The sequence below is a fragment of the Macaca mulatta genome, chromosome 8 (genome assembly GCF_049350105.2).
Source record: "Macaca mulatta isolate MMU2019108-1 chromosome 8, T2T-MMU8v2.0, whole genome shotgun sequence".
NCBI classification, from domain to species: domain Eukaryota; kingdom Metazoa; phylum Chordata; class Mammalia; order Primates; family Cercopithecidae; genus Macaca; species Macaca mulatta.
Window position 1 is genome coordinate 98,515,678 of NC_133413.1, and position 16,823 is coordinate 98,532,500.

At 36.3% G+C, this 16,823-nt stretch overlaps 1 protein-coding gene across 1 annotated transcript in view; it reads right to left on the reverse strand.

The window, feature by feature from the left end:
- The window catches only part of MMP16 (matrix metallopeptidase 16), a 293,454-nt gene that overhangs the window by 31,003 nt on the left and 245,628 nt on the right, over positions 1-16,823 (reverse strand). Inside the window, exon 7 of the mRNA XM_001084206.5 lies at positions 4,804-4,942. Coding sequence (XP_001084206.2) covers positions 4,804-4,942 — 139 coding nt within the window. The remainder of the gene's footprint in view (positions 1-4,803; positions 4,943-16,823) is intronic.

Below are 16,823 nucleotides of genomic sequence, written 5' to 3' on the forward strand. Positions count from 1 at the left end.
TAAAACTTGTCACAATGTTGAACAGACCAGATATAAACATCCTTGTCTTATTCCTGATCTTCTGGGGAATGCAAGATACTGTGAATTTTACCTTGTTGGGTCACTATCTCTGTATCCCTATAAATATTCTTGAGCTGTGTTCTAGGAATGTTATTTGGAAACCATGTGATGGCTTCAGGTCTTACTTTGAAGATTTGTTAAGTAGAATCCAAGCAGGGATATTTCTAGGATAATTATTCTGCATAACTGAGGTAAGGTCCTTTTCAATACTCGATCCAATGCCTATGAACAGGTGGTTGGGGGCAGCAGTTACTATGGCCCTCCGTGAGTGTCAGGCCCTGCTCCTTTTATTCCCACTGATTGGTTCCTTTTCTAGATTTGAGTAGTTTCCTTACAGACATGAGTTGACCAATAATCTCTCCAATATGTATGAGAGTCCATCTGCTAATCTCTGGGCTCTCTTGTGTAGCTCTCTCCTCTATGTTACTTTCTCCTGTGCATGAAGCCACCTTGTTCTCCCTGAACTCCTAGCTCTGTCTCTTCAACTGAGGAAGTCTTTTGAGCTCTGCCTGGGTTCCCCTACCTTGTGCCACAGCCTGTAAATTATTCAGATGGGAAGCTATGGCAATTTCAGGGCTCATCTCCTTTATTTCTTGACTCTCAGGATTCAATGTCCTCTGTTTCTTGATACACAGTGTCTTTGAAAATCATTTTTTAATATAATGTCAATTTTTTATTTGTTTCAGGAAGAAAAACAAATCTGATCCCCATTATTACCTCTTGGTTGGAAGCAGAATCTACCATTATAGTATACTATTATGTAATATATTACATTACATTCTGATATACCATACTTTAACATACCAAAAAGCAGTAAGATTATGTTCAAAATATAGAATTGGACACATATATAAAGGACAAGTTTTATGTTTTCATAATTTGTATACTGACAACTCCCACTTCATATGATGTACATGTGCACATATAATTTTGCCCAAGTTCAAAAAATATCTAAATTATACCGAAATATAAATATTTATTTATTTATTTATTTATTTATTGAGACAGAGTCTCACTCTGTTGCCCAGGCTGGAGTGCAGTGGCGCAATCTCGGCTCACTGCAAGCTCCGTCTCCCGGGTTCACGCCATTCTCCTGCCTCAGCCTCTCGAGTAGTTGGGACTACAGGCACCTGCCACCATGCCTGGCTAATTTTTGTATTTTTAATAGAGATGGGGTTTCACCATGTTAGCCAGGATGGTCTCGATCTCCTGACCTCGTGATCTGCCAGCCTTGGCCTCCCAAAGTGCTGGGATTACAGGTGTGAGCCACCGCACCCAGTCAAAATATAAATTTTTAATTGTATCTAATGGCTTCTCATTCTTCTTAAGATTTATAAAAGTTCAAATAAACAAGACATGTTATATTTATGTTTATATTACTAACACAATAGCTGTACTTTATAACTAAACACTCATTTATACATATAGTTGAATCCACATCTTCAAATTCTTATGCAAAATGAAAACAACGTTAATACCAAATACCTTTAGGAAATACACAGTTAAATACATTTATATCCAAACATGGACTTTAGTTAAATAGGGGAATAAAAGATGAAGCTATTCAAATACATAATAATTGTCTAGTATAGATTAGAAGAAGAAAAAAAACATAAAAGATGATCTCTGTAAAGAGAGAGAAGAAGAAAACAAAGAGAAATAATGTAAGGCAAAGAGGCTAAATAAAAGAGTAAATTAAAGAAGAATAACATCTAAATCACTAGTAACAAGAGTCTAATATGGCTGGTATAGGTTGAGACCAACTTGTACAAGGCTATAAGTACAGGTTGGGGCTTGAATGTTATTCTTGGTTCATTCAATCAATCTTTATTGAGTGTTTACTATATTCCAAGTATTGTTTAAGATAACAAACTATGACCACAGCCTGCTTCTGTGTCTAAGAATGGTCTAAGAATGGTCTGTCTATTCTTAGACCTGCCATGGTCTAAGAATACTTTTTACATTTTTAAAGTTAGAACACAACACATACAAAAAACAAAGAAAGGTATATAATAGAGACCATATGGGCTGCAAAACCTAAAATATTAACTATTTTGTCATTACAGAAAAAGTCTGTCAAAGCCCAGTTTAAGATATTGGGGATAAAACAGTGTAAAAGAAAAAAACAAAAAAAGAATGCCTTGCCTTTATGGGATATTCTAGTGGGAAGGATACAGATAAACAATTAAAATATATGGTTTGTCAGATGGTACATGCACAAGTTATGCAGGGAAGGGGATCAACTGTTAGCAAAGGGGCAGAGATTGCCTCATGGCCCATAGAGCAAAATGGAGTGACCACGTGGGATAAGGAATGATGTGGTTATCTGATCTTTTGAGGATGATAAGGGCTATAAAGAGATAGCATCAAGGAGAAATATTTTGATCGTGATTGCTGTAGTGACGGTAGTGGAGGGGGTCATTTCACTTCAGAAGCCCAGGGCGCTAGGACTCTCACTCCTCTCCTGCCAGTCATGAGGTAGAGACTAGGGAAGAGTGTGGTTTCACTGGCAATACCCAGAACTTCTGACTCTTTCTAGATAATCAATGCTTTATTGAGCGGGAGAGCTACAAGTCATAGCTGGGCTTTGAGAGGGTTTATTTGACGGTAAGAGTAAACTGGAGGAAAGAGTCACCAAGCAGGATCCTCAAAGTGACAAAATTTATAACAGTAGGCATTTCCTGAGGTTGACAATGTACTAGAAGAGACCACTGACAAGCACAACATTCTGGCGGTTAGATAAGTCTGGGACAAAAGATGAAATTATTGCTGTTGTAAGCACCATAGCATAACAAACACCATACTGAATCAAATCAGTATTCAGTGATATTTTTTTGAAATGTTTATTGAGCACCTACTAAGCACCCAAAACTTTTAGGAACTGAAAATAAAATGATATGCAGGAAAATATAAACAAGTTCCATCTCTCATGAAATTTCCATCTGAATGCTGTGGGTAATTTCAATTTTTTTTACAAATACTTTGTGCAACTTAGAAGATACTACTTACATAGGGTGGGCAGGGAGGGCACTGGGGGACATACCTTTTATGCTGGCTGTTGAAAGATGAAAAGGAGCTGCCACAGGGTAAGGAGCAGGGAAGCGAATAAAAGTGAGAAGCCCCCGAGGCAATAAAGAGCTGTCAGAACATGAATTGATGACTGTGGCAATTTCGCCTCAGGCAGTTTTGTCAGAGAGCACTACTGGTCCTGTGAGGAGGCAGGGCCTCCTGGGATAGTCCCCAAGTGGAAGGCTAGTCGGAATGAACCTGCCCTTCTTTTTGTTGCTCCTACTCATGGGACCCAGGAAGGGTGTAGGAGAGGGGAATTTCCCTCGAATATCATGTCGCTAAGACTCACAGCCTTTAGGTGGTATCCTTACTTTGTCCACTGTGGTGCGGTGCACGCACACTTTTTTATATGCTTATTATAGACAGCAGGAGGGCAAGAAAATTAATAGCAATCTTACGAGCAGCAACAGCAATAGTTGGCATTTATTGAGGGTTTATACATGCCAGGTACTTTACATGTAGTAATTAATTTAGTTCTCAAAATCATTCTGAGATGGGGAATAATACAAACTCCATTTTTTCAGATGGGGAAACTAAGGCAAAGAGAATTGAGTAGCTTGTTCAGTTCATACATCTAGTAAGTGTTCGAGGTTGGCAACATGGCCATAGAATTCTCAGGTTTTTACAGTTAATGTACTAAACTGCCTCTTTTCTTGAGGAACAATTTGTAAAGATAAAGTCCAGGTATATACTTCCATTTTATAGAGGTAGTTTGAGCCTCACTTTAAATATTACAAGTGTTTCCCAAATCCCACGTTTTCATTACCCTCATCATTACTATTATTTTAGTTTGATTCTGTGAATAATTGCTTTTTGAGGGATTAAGATCCCCCTTTTCCTTTCCTCAATCTCTATTCCTGTATAAGCTTATTTTCAGGCCTTTAGGCTCTTGGGTAATATGTTCAATCATAAACTTTTACACTCTAGTTCTCCTCAGCTTTAGCTCAAATACATTCTCTTCACAATTCCCTCAGTCCTCCAACTCAATCTGCCTCTTGTCCCTGTGTTTTCCTCCACAGATATAAGATTTGTGGTTTTGAATATTAACTAGTTTTGAGAATAAAATAATAGGCAGTTGCCTAAGTTCACTTCGTCAGGTAATCTCACTTTTGCAAGCCAGGCAGTTGGTAGTACTTGTGAGATTAAAATTTGGCACTCAGATAAATAACAGACCATAAATTTCACGATACTGATAACTGGATAAGTCTGTTTTCCTTACCTTTATTTCTTAGTTTACTAGACTCTGTTTAAATAAACTGATTAAATCAAGCAGATTTTCAGAGATTATGTATGAAAATAGGAGTGTAATAGATTTGAATGCCTAAAACCAGCAAGCAACTCCAAATACTCCAAACAAACAAACAAACAAACAAACAAACCTTTAGTCAGTGCAGAAATGGCTATTTATGTATTAATTTTTTTAGTACTTTTAAGTCAAATCTAAAAGTTCTAAGAGAAAGAATATCTCTTAAATCTGACATGAGAATACCATATGAGAACAAATAAAATAAAAATTGGAAATTATCTGTATTTCATTTATATTTCTAGTCAACATAGCTTATTTCATTAAATTCATTAGCTATATAATCTCATTTCATCACTTTTGTGTGCAGCACAGGGCTCTAGACAAAATGATTAAAATACAACATAGCCAGATATGGAAAACATCCTTACCTTTGAAGAACACAAAATTCCCGTCGCTATTTTCATAAACTGCATCGATACTAGGAGGCAGGCCCCGCCAGAAGTAAGTAATTTGCATTGGGTATCCATCCATCACCCTGTTGTTTCTCACTCGCCAAAACCACTGGTCCTGCAAACCAAGCAAAGGCATTTCTCAACAAATATGTAGGCCTCCCTGGTATTTCACAGTGCAATGGCTGGATGCTTTTGCAGTCAAGTTGGTTTCCTTATTATTGTCTTACATTAAATCCGTCAGAGAAAGAGCTAAACAACTTGACCACAGTGATCACAAAATCTTTTGTAGTGAATTCCTTAATGTCTAAGCCATACAGTGTAATTAAAAACATAATGTCAACATACTGAATCTTGTCATTTTGCATTTTCTCCAGGGCTTTCTAGATGGAGGTAGCACAGACAAATCCCTGCCAGATTTGTGGATATGTCAGTTTCTTGAATATGAGAGCAGCGCTAGGGCCACGCATGCTTCCTAACATTTTTAGATATATGCAAGATCTCCACACCTACCATGTTGAGGATGAAATATCTGTCTGTATGCCCGTTATGTCTATTGTCTCATACAGTTATAAAATAGAGCCCTCTTTCATCATTAAACATATTTTTGGCTGATAACTTTACTCAAGAAAAATAGGCAAAATTATTTTCAAAAAATAAATCATCACGGAGGATTCTAGTCTGGGTTAATTGCCTTTCCTATCTGCTCTGGTAATACCCTGTACTTCACCCAATCATAGCACAGGTCATTTTACAGGAAAAGTGTCTATTCATTCTTACCGCTAGTGAAGAACACATGGCTTGACCCACAGCAGGTTTTTATAAAGTTGTTGAATTAATAATTGGCCTACACACAATATGTTTCACCGTAATATTTACTAAGGGCAAAAAATCCCGAAAAACAAAAACAAACCCTTCAAACCCAAAAAAAGATACATCTGATGACATTAAGTAGTTTTCTATTTAAAATCTGAAAATAAATGAAAGACGACTCAGTGTTTTAATATTTAAAAACTAGGTGTATTTTAAAAATTGATTTTAATACAATTAAAATTTCCCTTTATTTTAAATTTCTGTACATATAAGCAATATTTCACTTGGATGTTAAGTATATCCACTATTTAGACGAGTATATATCACAAAAATACTTCCATTTTAATTCTCTTTCTTTCTTGCTCTTTTCATACAACTTATATATTATATAAGTGATTTATTTTAGGACTTTCTCATGCTTTTGGTTAACAATATGTTAGCCTGACCAAACTTTCTAGGATTTATCAGTTACTCATACACACACACACACACACACACACACACACACACACAATCTACTGAGGATTCTTGGACTTCAGTTAATATGATAACAATGAACTTTCTTTCACCCAAATGAATCTGAATATGAAAACTGTCTTAAAAGCCTTTAATAGTTGTACTTTGTTCCAGTTATCATGTACCGTCTTCTCTACCAACTTCTGTAATTTTTTTAAAAATGAGGAAATAGCTTAATTAATGGCTCTAAGCTCATATACAATTCTTGTTCTGTTGCCTAACAACTGTGTCACTTTGGTCAATATACTAGTCATTGAGTTAGCACAAATTAATATCTAATTTATAGCATGATTACTGTATAACATACAAAGAACTTTCTGAGAACCTGGCACAGACTAGTACCAACATTTTTGGTTGTTGTTATTGTTAAAATTATATTGAAACAAGTTATCTACTTTCCCTGTTCATACCCCTGTTTACAGTTTTGACACTTGTTCATTGTTTCCTCTTTGGATGTCAGCTATACTATAGTTCCAGCCACGTATCTCATTCCAATCAATTTGTAAAAAATGTTTTTCACCTTTTCTTGATAATTTTCATGGTGCTAGGTGGCCTGTATTAATAATGTTTTGATCCATATGCAGTAGATAAAAGAAACAGATTTTCAAATACAATTTCATATACAGATTGATTCAGAGAAATATACAGGGGCACGAAAATAAAGAGTTCACTGCAAATAAAATATAAGTCAGTGATATTCTAATCACTTAAAAGAAAAATCATAATTTTTGTTTAGATATAACAAGGGCTTCTAACGGGGTGTTTAAACCATGCCAATCTCCAAATAAAGTGTTCTTAAATTATTGTAATATATATGCCAAAAGAATTAGTAGAAATGAATAAACAAATGGATTCTGATAAAGAAATAATGACCATGACTATCTATGAAACAATGAAACAGAAAGTTCTCCAAGCTGAAGAATGGGAGGAAATCTAGTGAAAAAACCTTGACTACATTCCAATTTTTCCCACAAAAGCCCTTCCCATTGCTATAATCTCACCACATATGGAGCCGGGCCAGTGGCTCTATGCAACAGACACGTGTTGCAGTCTGCAGATAGAAGTACAACCCCAACTTCCCACTAATAAGGGGAGAAATGCAAGTTCTGTCTCAAGATAAACATAGTCAATTTGCAAAAATTCAGAAGGTCATGTGAAACTGCAGATGAATTCCACTGGTTTTTGTTGACAGCAGCCTTGGCAGAGAGTCATATAAATTATAGATATTCAGGTTCTGCCTCTATTCAACTTATCTGCAGTTTAGCAGAGAGCAATAGTACAAATAATTTAGAAAGCATCTGTCACAGTGGATGTAAACTCATGCCATGGTTACTATAGACTGCCATTTCAGAAATAGGGTTTGTGAACAATTCATAGAGAAAGGATTCTTAAAATGCTATTTAGGTCTCTGTGCAAATTTTCCTTATAAGTGAGACACCCCTGATGATGCTGTCTAAAACTGAAGTCCCTCACTGCATTCATACAGGTCTGCTGGATATCTTCACCTCCCTTTCCTGTTGTATTTTCCTTCACTGCATTTATAGTCGTTTTATACAATACTTGTTTTACTAATTTATTGTTCATTCTCTCTCCACTAAATATATAAGCTCCCTGATGGCAAGAATGTCGGTCTTTTGTTTACATATAGTCCCCTATTTCCAGAAAAGGACCTTACACATAATAGGGGCACAATAAATATTTCTTTAAAGAAAACAAAATGTGAAGAGAAAAGAGCAAAGTAAAAGTAATGATCCTTTTAGAAGTCAACGTTTTAAAATTACATCTCAGTTTTTTTTCCCTGTTGTGGTTAAGATGTTTCCTTATTAAAAAATTATAAAAGCTATAAAGGGGTCACATGAACATAAAAATTCTATTTGAATAGGTAGATGTTTAGTACATATTCTGTTTTCTAGAAAAGTATGATATTTAAAGGTCTTTGAACAATAAAAAAAAATACATTTGGTTTCACCCTTCTAAACAAGATAAGTTTGGTTTTAGTTTTAGATGGGGGGGGGAAAGAAAGACTAATAACCCTTATGGAGCTCTAAATCTGCTATTTGTATGTTGCCTTAAGCTTCTTATCTCCTTCTCTCCTTCCTCCTTCCCTCTCTCCCTTCCTCTTTTTCTTCTCTCTCCCTCTTCCTTTCTCTTTCTCCTCTCCCTCTCTCTTTCTTTGGTTCAGCCCTTATAGAAGGAGGTGGAAGGGGAAATATTAACCATAACTAGCCTATCTGTAAATTCAACTTGTGAAAAAAACACTGCTTAAACATTACCAAATTGGAATTCCTACTTAAACACCAATATTTCACTTACGATACAAGCACGTACGGTCTTACATGTAGATTTATTTTCCATGCAGCATAGAACCCAGACATATCATTTAGTTCACAGAGATAAGTTCACATAGTGTACACTATGGAGCAGTAACACACGGGGAAATTCTGTTTATTACTCTTTTACATCCTTTAAAATTCTGGCTCATGACAGGTATATTTGTTTGCTGAGAACTGTAAGGAAAAGGCCTACTGTCTGAATATGAAACGATGATGTTAATGATCTACTATCAGCAGGAATTGCTGTTTTCAGGACCTTTTAATAAAACTAATCAGCTGAGGCAGAAGAATAGTTTGAATCCAGGAGGCAGAGGCTGCAGTGGGCTGAGAAGGTACCACTTCACTCTACCAGCGTGGGTGACAGAGCGAGACTACGTCTCAGAAAAAAACAAAACAAAACAAAAAACAAAAAAAGCTAATCAGTAGAACTGATCTACTTTTACTTCTTTTCTGATACATAGATTCATTTATTCAACCAACAGCTTTCCATAAATCTACAAATGTGTCACATGTTCACACTGAACATTTCTAGCAGTCACCAGTTGTTCTTTGGGCCCTCCTTTGCCAAGCCACCTTGGTCCTGCTCTGTCTAGTCTTCCCCCTTTCTGAAACAGCATCTCAAATCTCTTGATTTCTCACCATCACCGCTGTCACCATCCGAGTGCCACTGTATTTCACTGAGATGACTTCAATGCCAATGTAAAGCCTCTACTTTGCCTCCTACTGCATCTAGAATGCAATTCAAACTTGGACTCCTGCCTCCAGCTCCTATGCAGCTCCCAGCAGTCTCTCCTGTGCTCACATCGCTCCAGTTGTATCAGCTTCCTTTCAGCTGCTTGACAGAGGAGGGCTCTTTTCTTCCTTAAGACATCTTGCAGACAGTTTGCCCTACAGCAGGCCCTCTGTTTCTGTGGTTTCACTGTCCACAGTTTCAGTTACCTGTGGTGAACCCTAGTCCAAAAATAGGTAAGTCTAGTGTTATAAGGTATTTATTTATTTATTTATTTTTTATTTTTTATTTTTTTTAAATTTATTTATTATTATTATACTTTAAGTTCTAGGGTACATGTGCATAATGTGCAGGTTTGTTACATATGTATACTTGTGCCATGTTGGTGTGCTGCACCCATCGACTCGTCAGCACCCATCAACTCGTCATTTACATCAGGTATAACTCCCAATGCAATCTCTCCCCCCTCCCCCCTCCCCATGATAGGCCCCGGTGTGTGATGTTCCCCTTCCCGAGTCCAAGTGATCTCATTGTTCAGTTCCCACCTATGAGTGAGAACATGCGGTGTTTGGTTTTCTGTTCTTGTGATAGTTTGCTAAGAATGATGGTTTCCAGCTGCATCCATGTCCCTACAAAGGACACAAACTCATCCTTTTTGATGGCTGCATAGTATTCCATGGTGTATATGTGCCACATTTTCTTAATCCAATCTGTCACTGATGGACATTTGGGTTGATTCCAAGTCTTTGCTATTGTGAATAGTGCTGCAATAAACATACGTGTGCATGTGTCTTTATAGCAGCATGATTTATAATCCTTTGGGTATATACCCAGTAATGGGATGGCTGGGTCATATGGTACATCTAGTTCTAGATCCTTGAGGAATCGCCATACTGTTTTCCATAATGGTTGAACTAGTTTACAATCCCACCAACAGTGTAAAAGTGTTCCTATTTCTCCACATCCTCTCCAGCACCTGTTGTTTCCTGACTTTTTAATGATCACCATTCTAACTGGTGTGAGATGGTATCTCATTGTGGTTTTGATTTGCATTTCTCTGTTGGCCAGTGATGATGAGCATTTTTTCATGTGTCTGTTGGCTGTATGAATGTCTTCTTTTGAGAAATGTCTGTTCATATCCTTTGCCCACTTTTTGATGGGGTTGTTTGTTTTTTTCTTGTAAATTTGATTGAGTTCTTTGTAGGTTCTGGATATTAGCCCTTTGTCAGATGAGTAGATTGCAAAAATTTTCTCCCATTCTGTAGGTTGCCTGTTGGTAGTTTGTTTTGCTGTGCAGAAGCTCTTTAGTTTAATTAGATCCCATTTGTCAATTTTGGCTTTTGCTGCCGTTGCTTTTGGTGTTTTAGACATGAAGTCTTTGCCCATGCCTATGTCCTGAATGGTACTACCTAGGTTTTCCTCTAGGATTTTTATGGTATTAGGTCTAACATTTAAGTCTCTAATCCATCTTGAATTAATTTTCGTATAAGGAGTAAGGAAAGGATCCAGTTTCAGCTTTCTACTTATGGCTAGCCAATTTTCCCAGCACCATTTATTAAATAGGGAATCCTTTCCCCATTTCTTGTTTCTCTCGGGTTTGTCAAAGATCAGATGGCTGTAGATGTGTGGTATTATTTCTGAGGACTCTGTTCTGTTCCATTGGTCTATATCTCTGTTTTGGTACCAGTACCATGCTGTTTTGGTTACTATAGCCTTGTAGTATAGTTTGAAGTCAGGTAGCATGATGCCTCCAGCTTTGTTCTTTTGACTTAGGATTGTCTTGGAGATGCGGGCTCTTTTTTGGTTCCATATGAACTTTAAAGCAGTTTTTTCCAATTCTGTGAAGAAACTCATTGGTAGCTTGATGGGGATGGCATTGAATCTATAAATTACCTTGGGCAGTATGGCCATTTTCACGATATTGATTCTTCCTATCCATGAGCATGGTATGTTCTTCCATTTGTTTGTGTCCTCTTTTATTTCACTGAGCAGTGGTTTGTAGTTCTCCTTGAAGAGGTCCTTTACATCCCTCGTAAGTTGGATTCCTAGGTATTTGATTCTCTTTGGAGCAATTGTGAATGGAAGTTCATTCATGATTTGGCTCTGTGTTTGTCTGTTACTGGTGTATAAGAATGCTTGTGATTTTTGCACATTAATTTTGTATCCTGAGACTTTACTGAAGTTGCTTATCAGCTTAAGGAGATTTTGGGCTGAGACAATGGGGTTTTCTAAATATACAATCATGTCATCTGCAAACAGGGACAATTTGACTTCTTCTTTTCCTAACTGAATACCCTTGATTTCTTTCTCTTGCCTAATTGCCCTAGGCAGAACTTCCAACACTATGTTGAATAGGAGTGGTGAGAGAGGGCATCCCTGTCTTGTGCCAGTTTTCAAAGGGAATTTTTCCAGTTTTTGCCCATTCAGTATGATATTGGTTGTGGGTTTGTCATAAATAGCTCTTATTATTTTCAGGTACGTTCCATCAATACCGAATTTATTGAGCGTTTTTAGCATGAAGGGCTGTTGAATTTTGTCAAAAGCCTTTTCTGCATCTATTGAGATAATCATGTGGTTCTTGTCTTTGGTTCTGTTTATATGCTGAACCAAATATATCCAGCATATAAGGTATTTATCCACAAAACTTTTATTACAGTATATTGTTGTAATTGTTCTATTTCATTATTAATCTCGTACTGTGCCTAATTTATAAATTAAACTTTATCATAGGTGTGTGTATGTATAGGTAAGAACATAGTGTATGGTCTGGTACTATCTGCAGTTTGAGGCATCCACAGGGGATCTTAGAACATATCCCCCATGGGTAGGAGGAGACAACTGTACTTGAAATGTTCTTCCTTTTCTATCAATTTGAACCACAAATCATCCATTAATTCTCAGCTGAAATGTTATTCCGTAAAGTGGGCTTGGCTGCCCTCTGACTGAAATTACGTAACAGTATGCTATGATCTCAATGTTTGTATCCCCTCAAGTTCTTATGTTGAAATCCTAAACCCCAAGGTATTAGGAGGTGGGGCCTTTCCTTTGGGAATGATTATGCCTGGAAGGCAGAACCCAAATAAATGAGGTTATTGCCCTTATAAAAGAGGCCCTAGAGAGCTGCACTGCCCCCTCCACTGTGTGAGAATACAAGTAGCAGTTGCCATTTATGAAAAGTGGGTCTCACCAGACGTGGAATCAGCTGGTGCCTTGACCTTAGATCTCCCAGTCTCCAGAAATGTGAAGAGTAATTTTCTGCCATTTGTAAAGTGCCTAGTTTATGGTGTTCTGGTATAGCATATCCTGATGAACTAAGACATCCTCGAACTATCTCATGGTACTCTGCATTTTGACTTCACAGAACTTGCACATGTGTTACTGCATCATTGTATTTGTGAAGTAATTTCTTCCACCTGCTCCACTGTATGATATGCTCCAAAGGAATGGGGCAGTGTGTATTTTACTTATCACTGGATTATCAGCATGGTGAACTGTGTCTGGTTTACTGCAGGAGTACAACACATTTACTAGAAAAATCTACCAATTTTTTTCACCACACTATCATAGGATGAGTACATATACCTGAGATTGTTCAAAGCAAAGTAGCTGTTTAATGAATATTAAGTCTATTTATTAAGATGACATTCTAACAACCTCCACCTCCTGGGTTCAAGCAATTTTCCTGACTTGGTCTCCTGAGTAGCTGGAACTACAGGCATCTACCACCATGCCCAACTAATGTTTGCATTTTTAGTAGAGATGAGGTTTCACCATGTTGGCCAGGCTGGTCTTGAACTCCTGACCTCAAGTGATCCACCCACCTTGGCCTCCCAAAGTGCTGGGATTACAGGCGTGAGCCACCACACCTGGCCATGTGTTATGTTTTAAAGGCTTCTGATGTGGGCATGGAGTGTGTCTGGGGAAACTGGTGTTGAAAATTAAGCTGGTTCCTAAGAAAAAAATTGGGTATGCAACAATACTGAAAGAAAGACAAAATTGTGGCAGCTATATACATAATAAGGAGGAAGGTGATTTATATGGATGCTTATTAGGCAGAGAAAGAAATGGTGGTCTTGGTTTTCCATTCCCTGGCAGGGCCTGCTTTGGTTCTACCTCTTTGCAAGCAGTATGAGATTTCAGAAGCACCCAGCTGGATGCTCTCCACCGTGGAGTAACCCTTGGTAGCAAAGCTCATCAGGCAGTCTCATAGGTGAGTGGAGTTTGGGAGGCAGCAGTGCACAGGTAGCTATGTACATCTGGGCAGAATGGAGGAGCCAGCAATGAATATTAACCCTAAGACAGACGTCCAAAGGTTCACCAATTTCAGAACATTGCCCTTCTGAAGGGGCAAGAAGAATAAATGGGGAACTTCAATTGGAGTTCAGGGAAGGAGAAGTATACTTTGGAGAAAACTGCTATTAAATAGCTGTTACTTTCACCACTGAACTGACTCATTGTTTTAGTCATATTTCAAAAGCATGGAGAAAAAGCAAACCATCAGAATTTCTCAGAAAATTTCTTATTTAAAGTTTTTTAATAACACCCTATGCCAGACTCTATATCTCATAATCACAGCCATAATTACTGCACTTATTGAAATAAAAATTGATGATGGTGTGGCTTGTGCCTGTAATCCCAGCTACTTGGGAGGCTGATATAGGAGGATCACCTGAGTCTAGAAGTTCCATGCCAGTCTGGGCAATATAGTGAGACCCCCATCTCTAAGAAGAATTAAAAGAAAAGACTGATGATGATGGCTAATACCAATTATTAGGTTAAATTTATACATTTTTAGGGTATTTTATGTAAATATTTGAATATATCACCTAATATTTCCAACAATAAAATACATTTAATAGAAATATAATACTTAAATATATTATAGTAAAAAAATTTTTTTTTCTAAGCAGCTCAAATTTTAAAACATATTACTAGATTCTGTTGAAAAGGTGACAAAGACATTTGTTGCTCAGAATGGTGAAGTAAAAGGAACTCAGAAAGTTGAAGCTGTTGGATTTAAAAGCATGTCGACAGTAGCTGTTTTTCTTAGAAAACAACCACATTATATAAAAACATTGGTTGACAATAAATTTGAAAAATAAATTTGTTTTCAAGAACAAACGAGGCCACTAACAAAGTAAAAAGCTATGACAACATTGAGAAAATATGTGTATCCCAGATCACAAAGGGTTGATTAATCTAATATATAAAAAACTCTTAAAAATCAAGGAAACAAACCCCCAAACCTTACAGAAAAATCAGTAAAAGACATGAACAGTGCATACACACACACACACGGTTTATAAATGTAGGGAAAGATATTCAACCTCACTCATAAGTAAAATGCAAATTGAAACTATTTTGATATACCACGTATTATCAGATTGCTTTGATCTCATGGCTTGTAGGAATAGGCACCCATATATATTTCTGGTAGGAGTGCAAAATGGCATGATGCTTGTGGAGATCAATATGGCAACATATAATAGCATTATATACATATTTGTCTTTTGATCCAGTAATCTCTTCTCTGTCAATCCACTTCAGATTAAGCTACAACCTCCCAAATAAAAAGATGCTATACATTACAAATTCCTATGATATACTATAATAAAAATAAATTTTTGCAAGGTTTCTCACTGTGATGTCATTTGTGATAGCAAATGTATTTTATCTTCTGTATAAAAGAGGATGGGAAAATTTATCTATATTAACATTGTTGTATAGGCATAGATATAAATATAGATAAAATATAGATATTACTTATGTTGTCCTTACTAACCAGATAACACAGAAACTAACAAAAAAGTGGTTACTGACTAATAAAAATGGGTGGAACATACTAAAAGTGTGGAAATGAAGGACAGATTTCTCAGACCATGTGCATGTTTTATATATTCAAAAAAAATTTGTGTCAGGTTGAATTGTTAAAAATTAAAAAAAAAATCAAAGGTAAAAAAAGCATGTGCTAAAAATAAATCCCTAAATTCATCTGTACAAGAAATTGGAAACACATCCACATGGAGAAAATAAATATATCATATGACTTTGGAACCGAGTACTCTGATTGTACATTAGTGGGAAACAGACCACAAAAGAAACTTCAAATAAATATTAATCTTCATTTAATAATTTTATCATTAAAAGGATTTCTGGTATTATAAATTTAAAACTACTATAAGACAAAAGTTAATATGTTAATATTATTAGAACAGAGTTTCAGAGTAAAATAAAGAGATACAAAGATGTTAATGTTATATTTGGATTAGAAATTAGAATGAAAATAATTCATGATTTAAACACATACACAAATAGCATTTTCTAATTTTTTCTAAATTTTAAGGAAATTTTCACAATTTCCTAATTTTGTTGACTCAAAAGACATAGAAGCCGTAATATTCCACCAACAGGTATTACATAGAGCTCCTATTAGAAGGAAATCAGGGCTTCTTGGAGAACAGTTGAGTCTGGGCTCAAGATAGGCTAATTAGAAGGTAAGCCTGGGACAATTGTGATGAAGTAAGAAATTACTCAAGACTAATGGAAGCATGCCAAAACATGAGAGCAGCTTAAGCAAAGGGTAAATTTGGGATAAACTGAGAATCAAAAGGAAAAATGGCTGCAATTGGGTATAATATACTGAATGAATATATTTAAGAGTTCAGAGTATTAATCATTACTATCGCAACTGGCTATTGCAAGAACTCTTTTCACTGAAACTTGGTAATCAAAGGGAAAGAATTAACTATGAGAAAGAGTTAAATATATGTGCTGCCTTTTGAGAAGAAAAAACGTAGTTCATTTCTAGTTCATGAGAGTTAGCTTTTAAGAGAAGAATGCCTAATGCAGAAGGGAAAACAGAAAGAGAAAAACCATTTTGCAACTCCCAATTAAATGACTGGTTCAAGCAAGAATCATCAATGAATGTGACTACATTCCATCTATTATTGAGAAAGAAGATATTTGTACATTACAAAATACCAGGTGCAAAGTAAGCAAAAAAAAAAAAACAGAAATTTTCATATTGTGGTAACTGTAGATTCACAAGCAGTTATAGGAAATAATACAAACAGATTCATTTTTTCCTTCCCTACTTTTCTCCCAATGGTAACTCTTGCCTAACTACAGTACAATTTCAAAAACAGAAAAGTGAGATTGATCCAACTTACCAATCTTATTAAAATCTCACCAATTTTACATGCACTTGTGTGTATTTATGCTAATTTTAATGGCAAAAGTATACCTTTCCAAGGCAAAGTTATGCCCGTTGCCACCCTAAGCATCAAGGATTGCATCAGTGATAGTGGACATCTGGCTATATGCTCATAATGTGATGCAACACAAATAGCTAGGCATTTGAAAGTCACAAAATCTATGATGTACAATCATGTAGAAGTGAAACTTGTTAAGCCAGAATCTAATTGGGCCTTCAGACTTGACTTCTTCACATTTAAGAGAGGAATAACTTAAGACAAGCAATCAAACACATTCTAAAATGGGAGATAGTTTATAAGACTATAAACTTGGCTTGGTCTCAGCAAGAAGAAAAAGGAGAGAAAAAAAAGAAAAGAAAAGAGGCTGGAAGAAAACAGCCCATTAAAAGATCT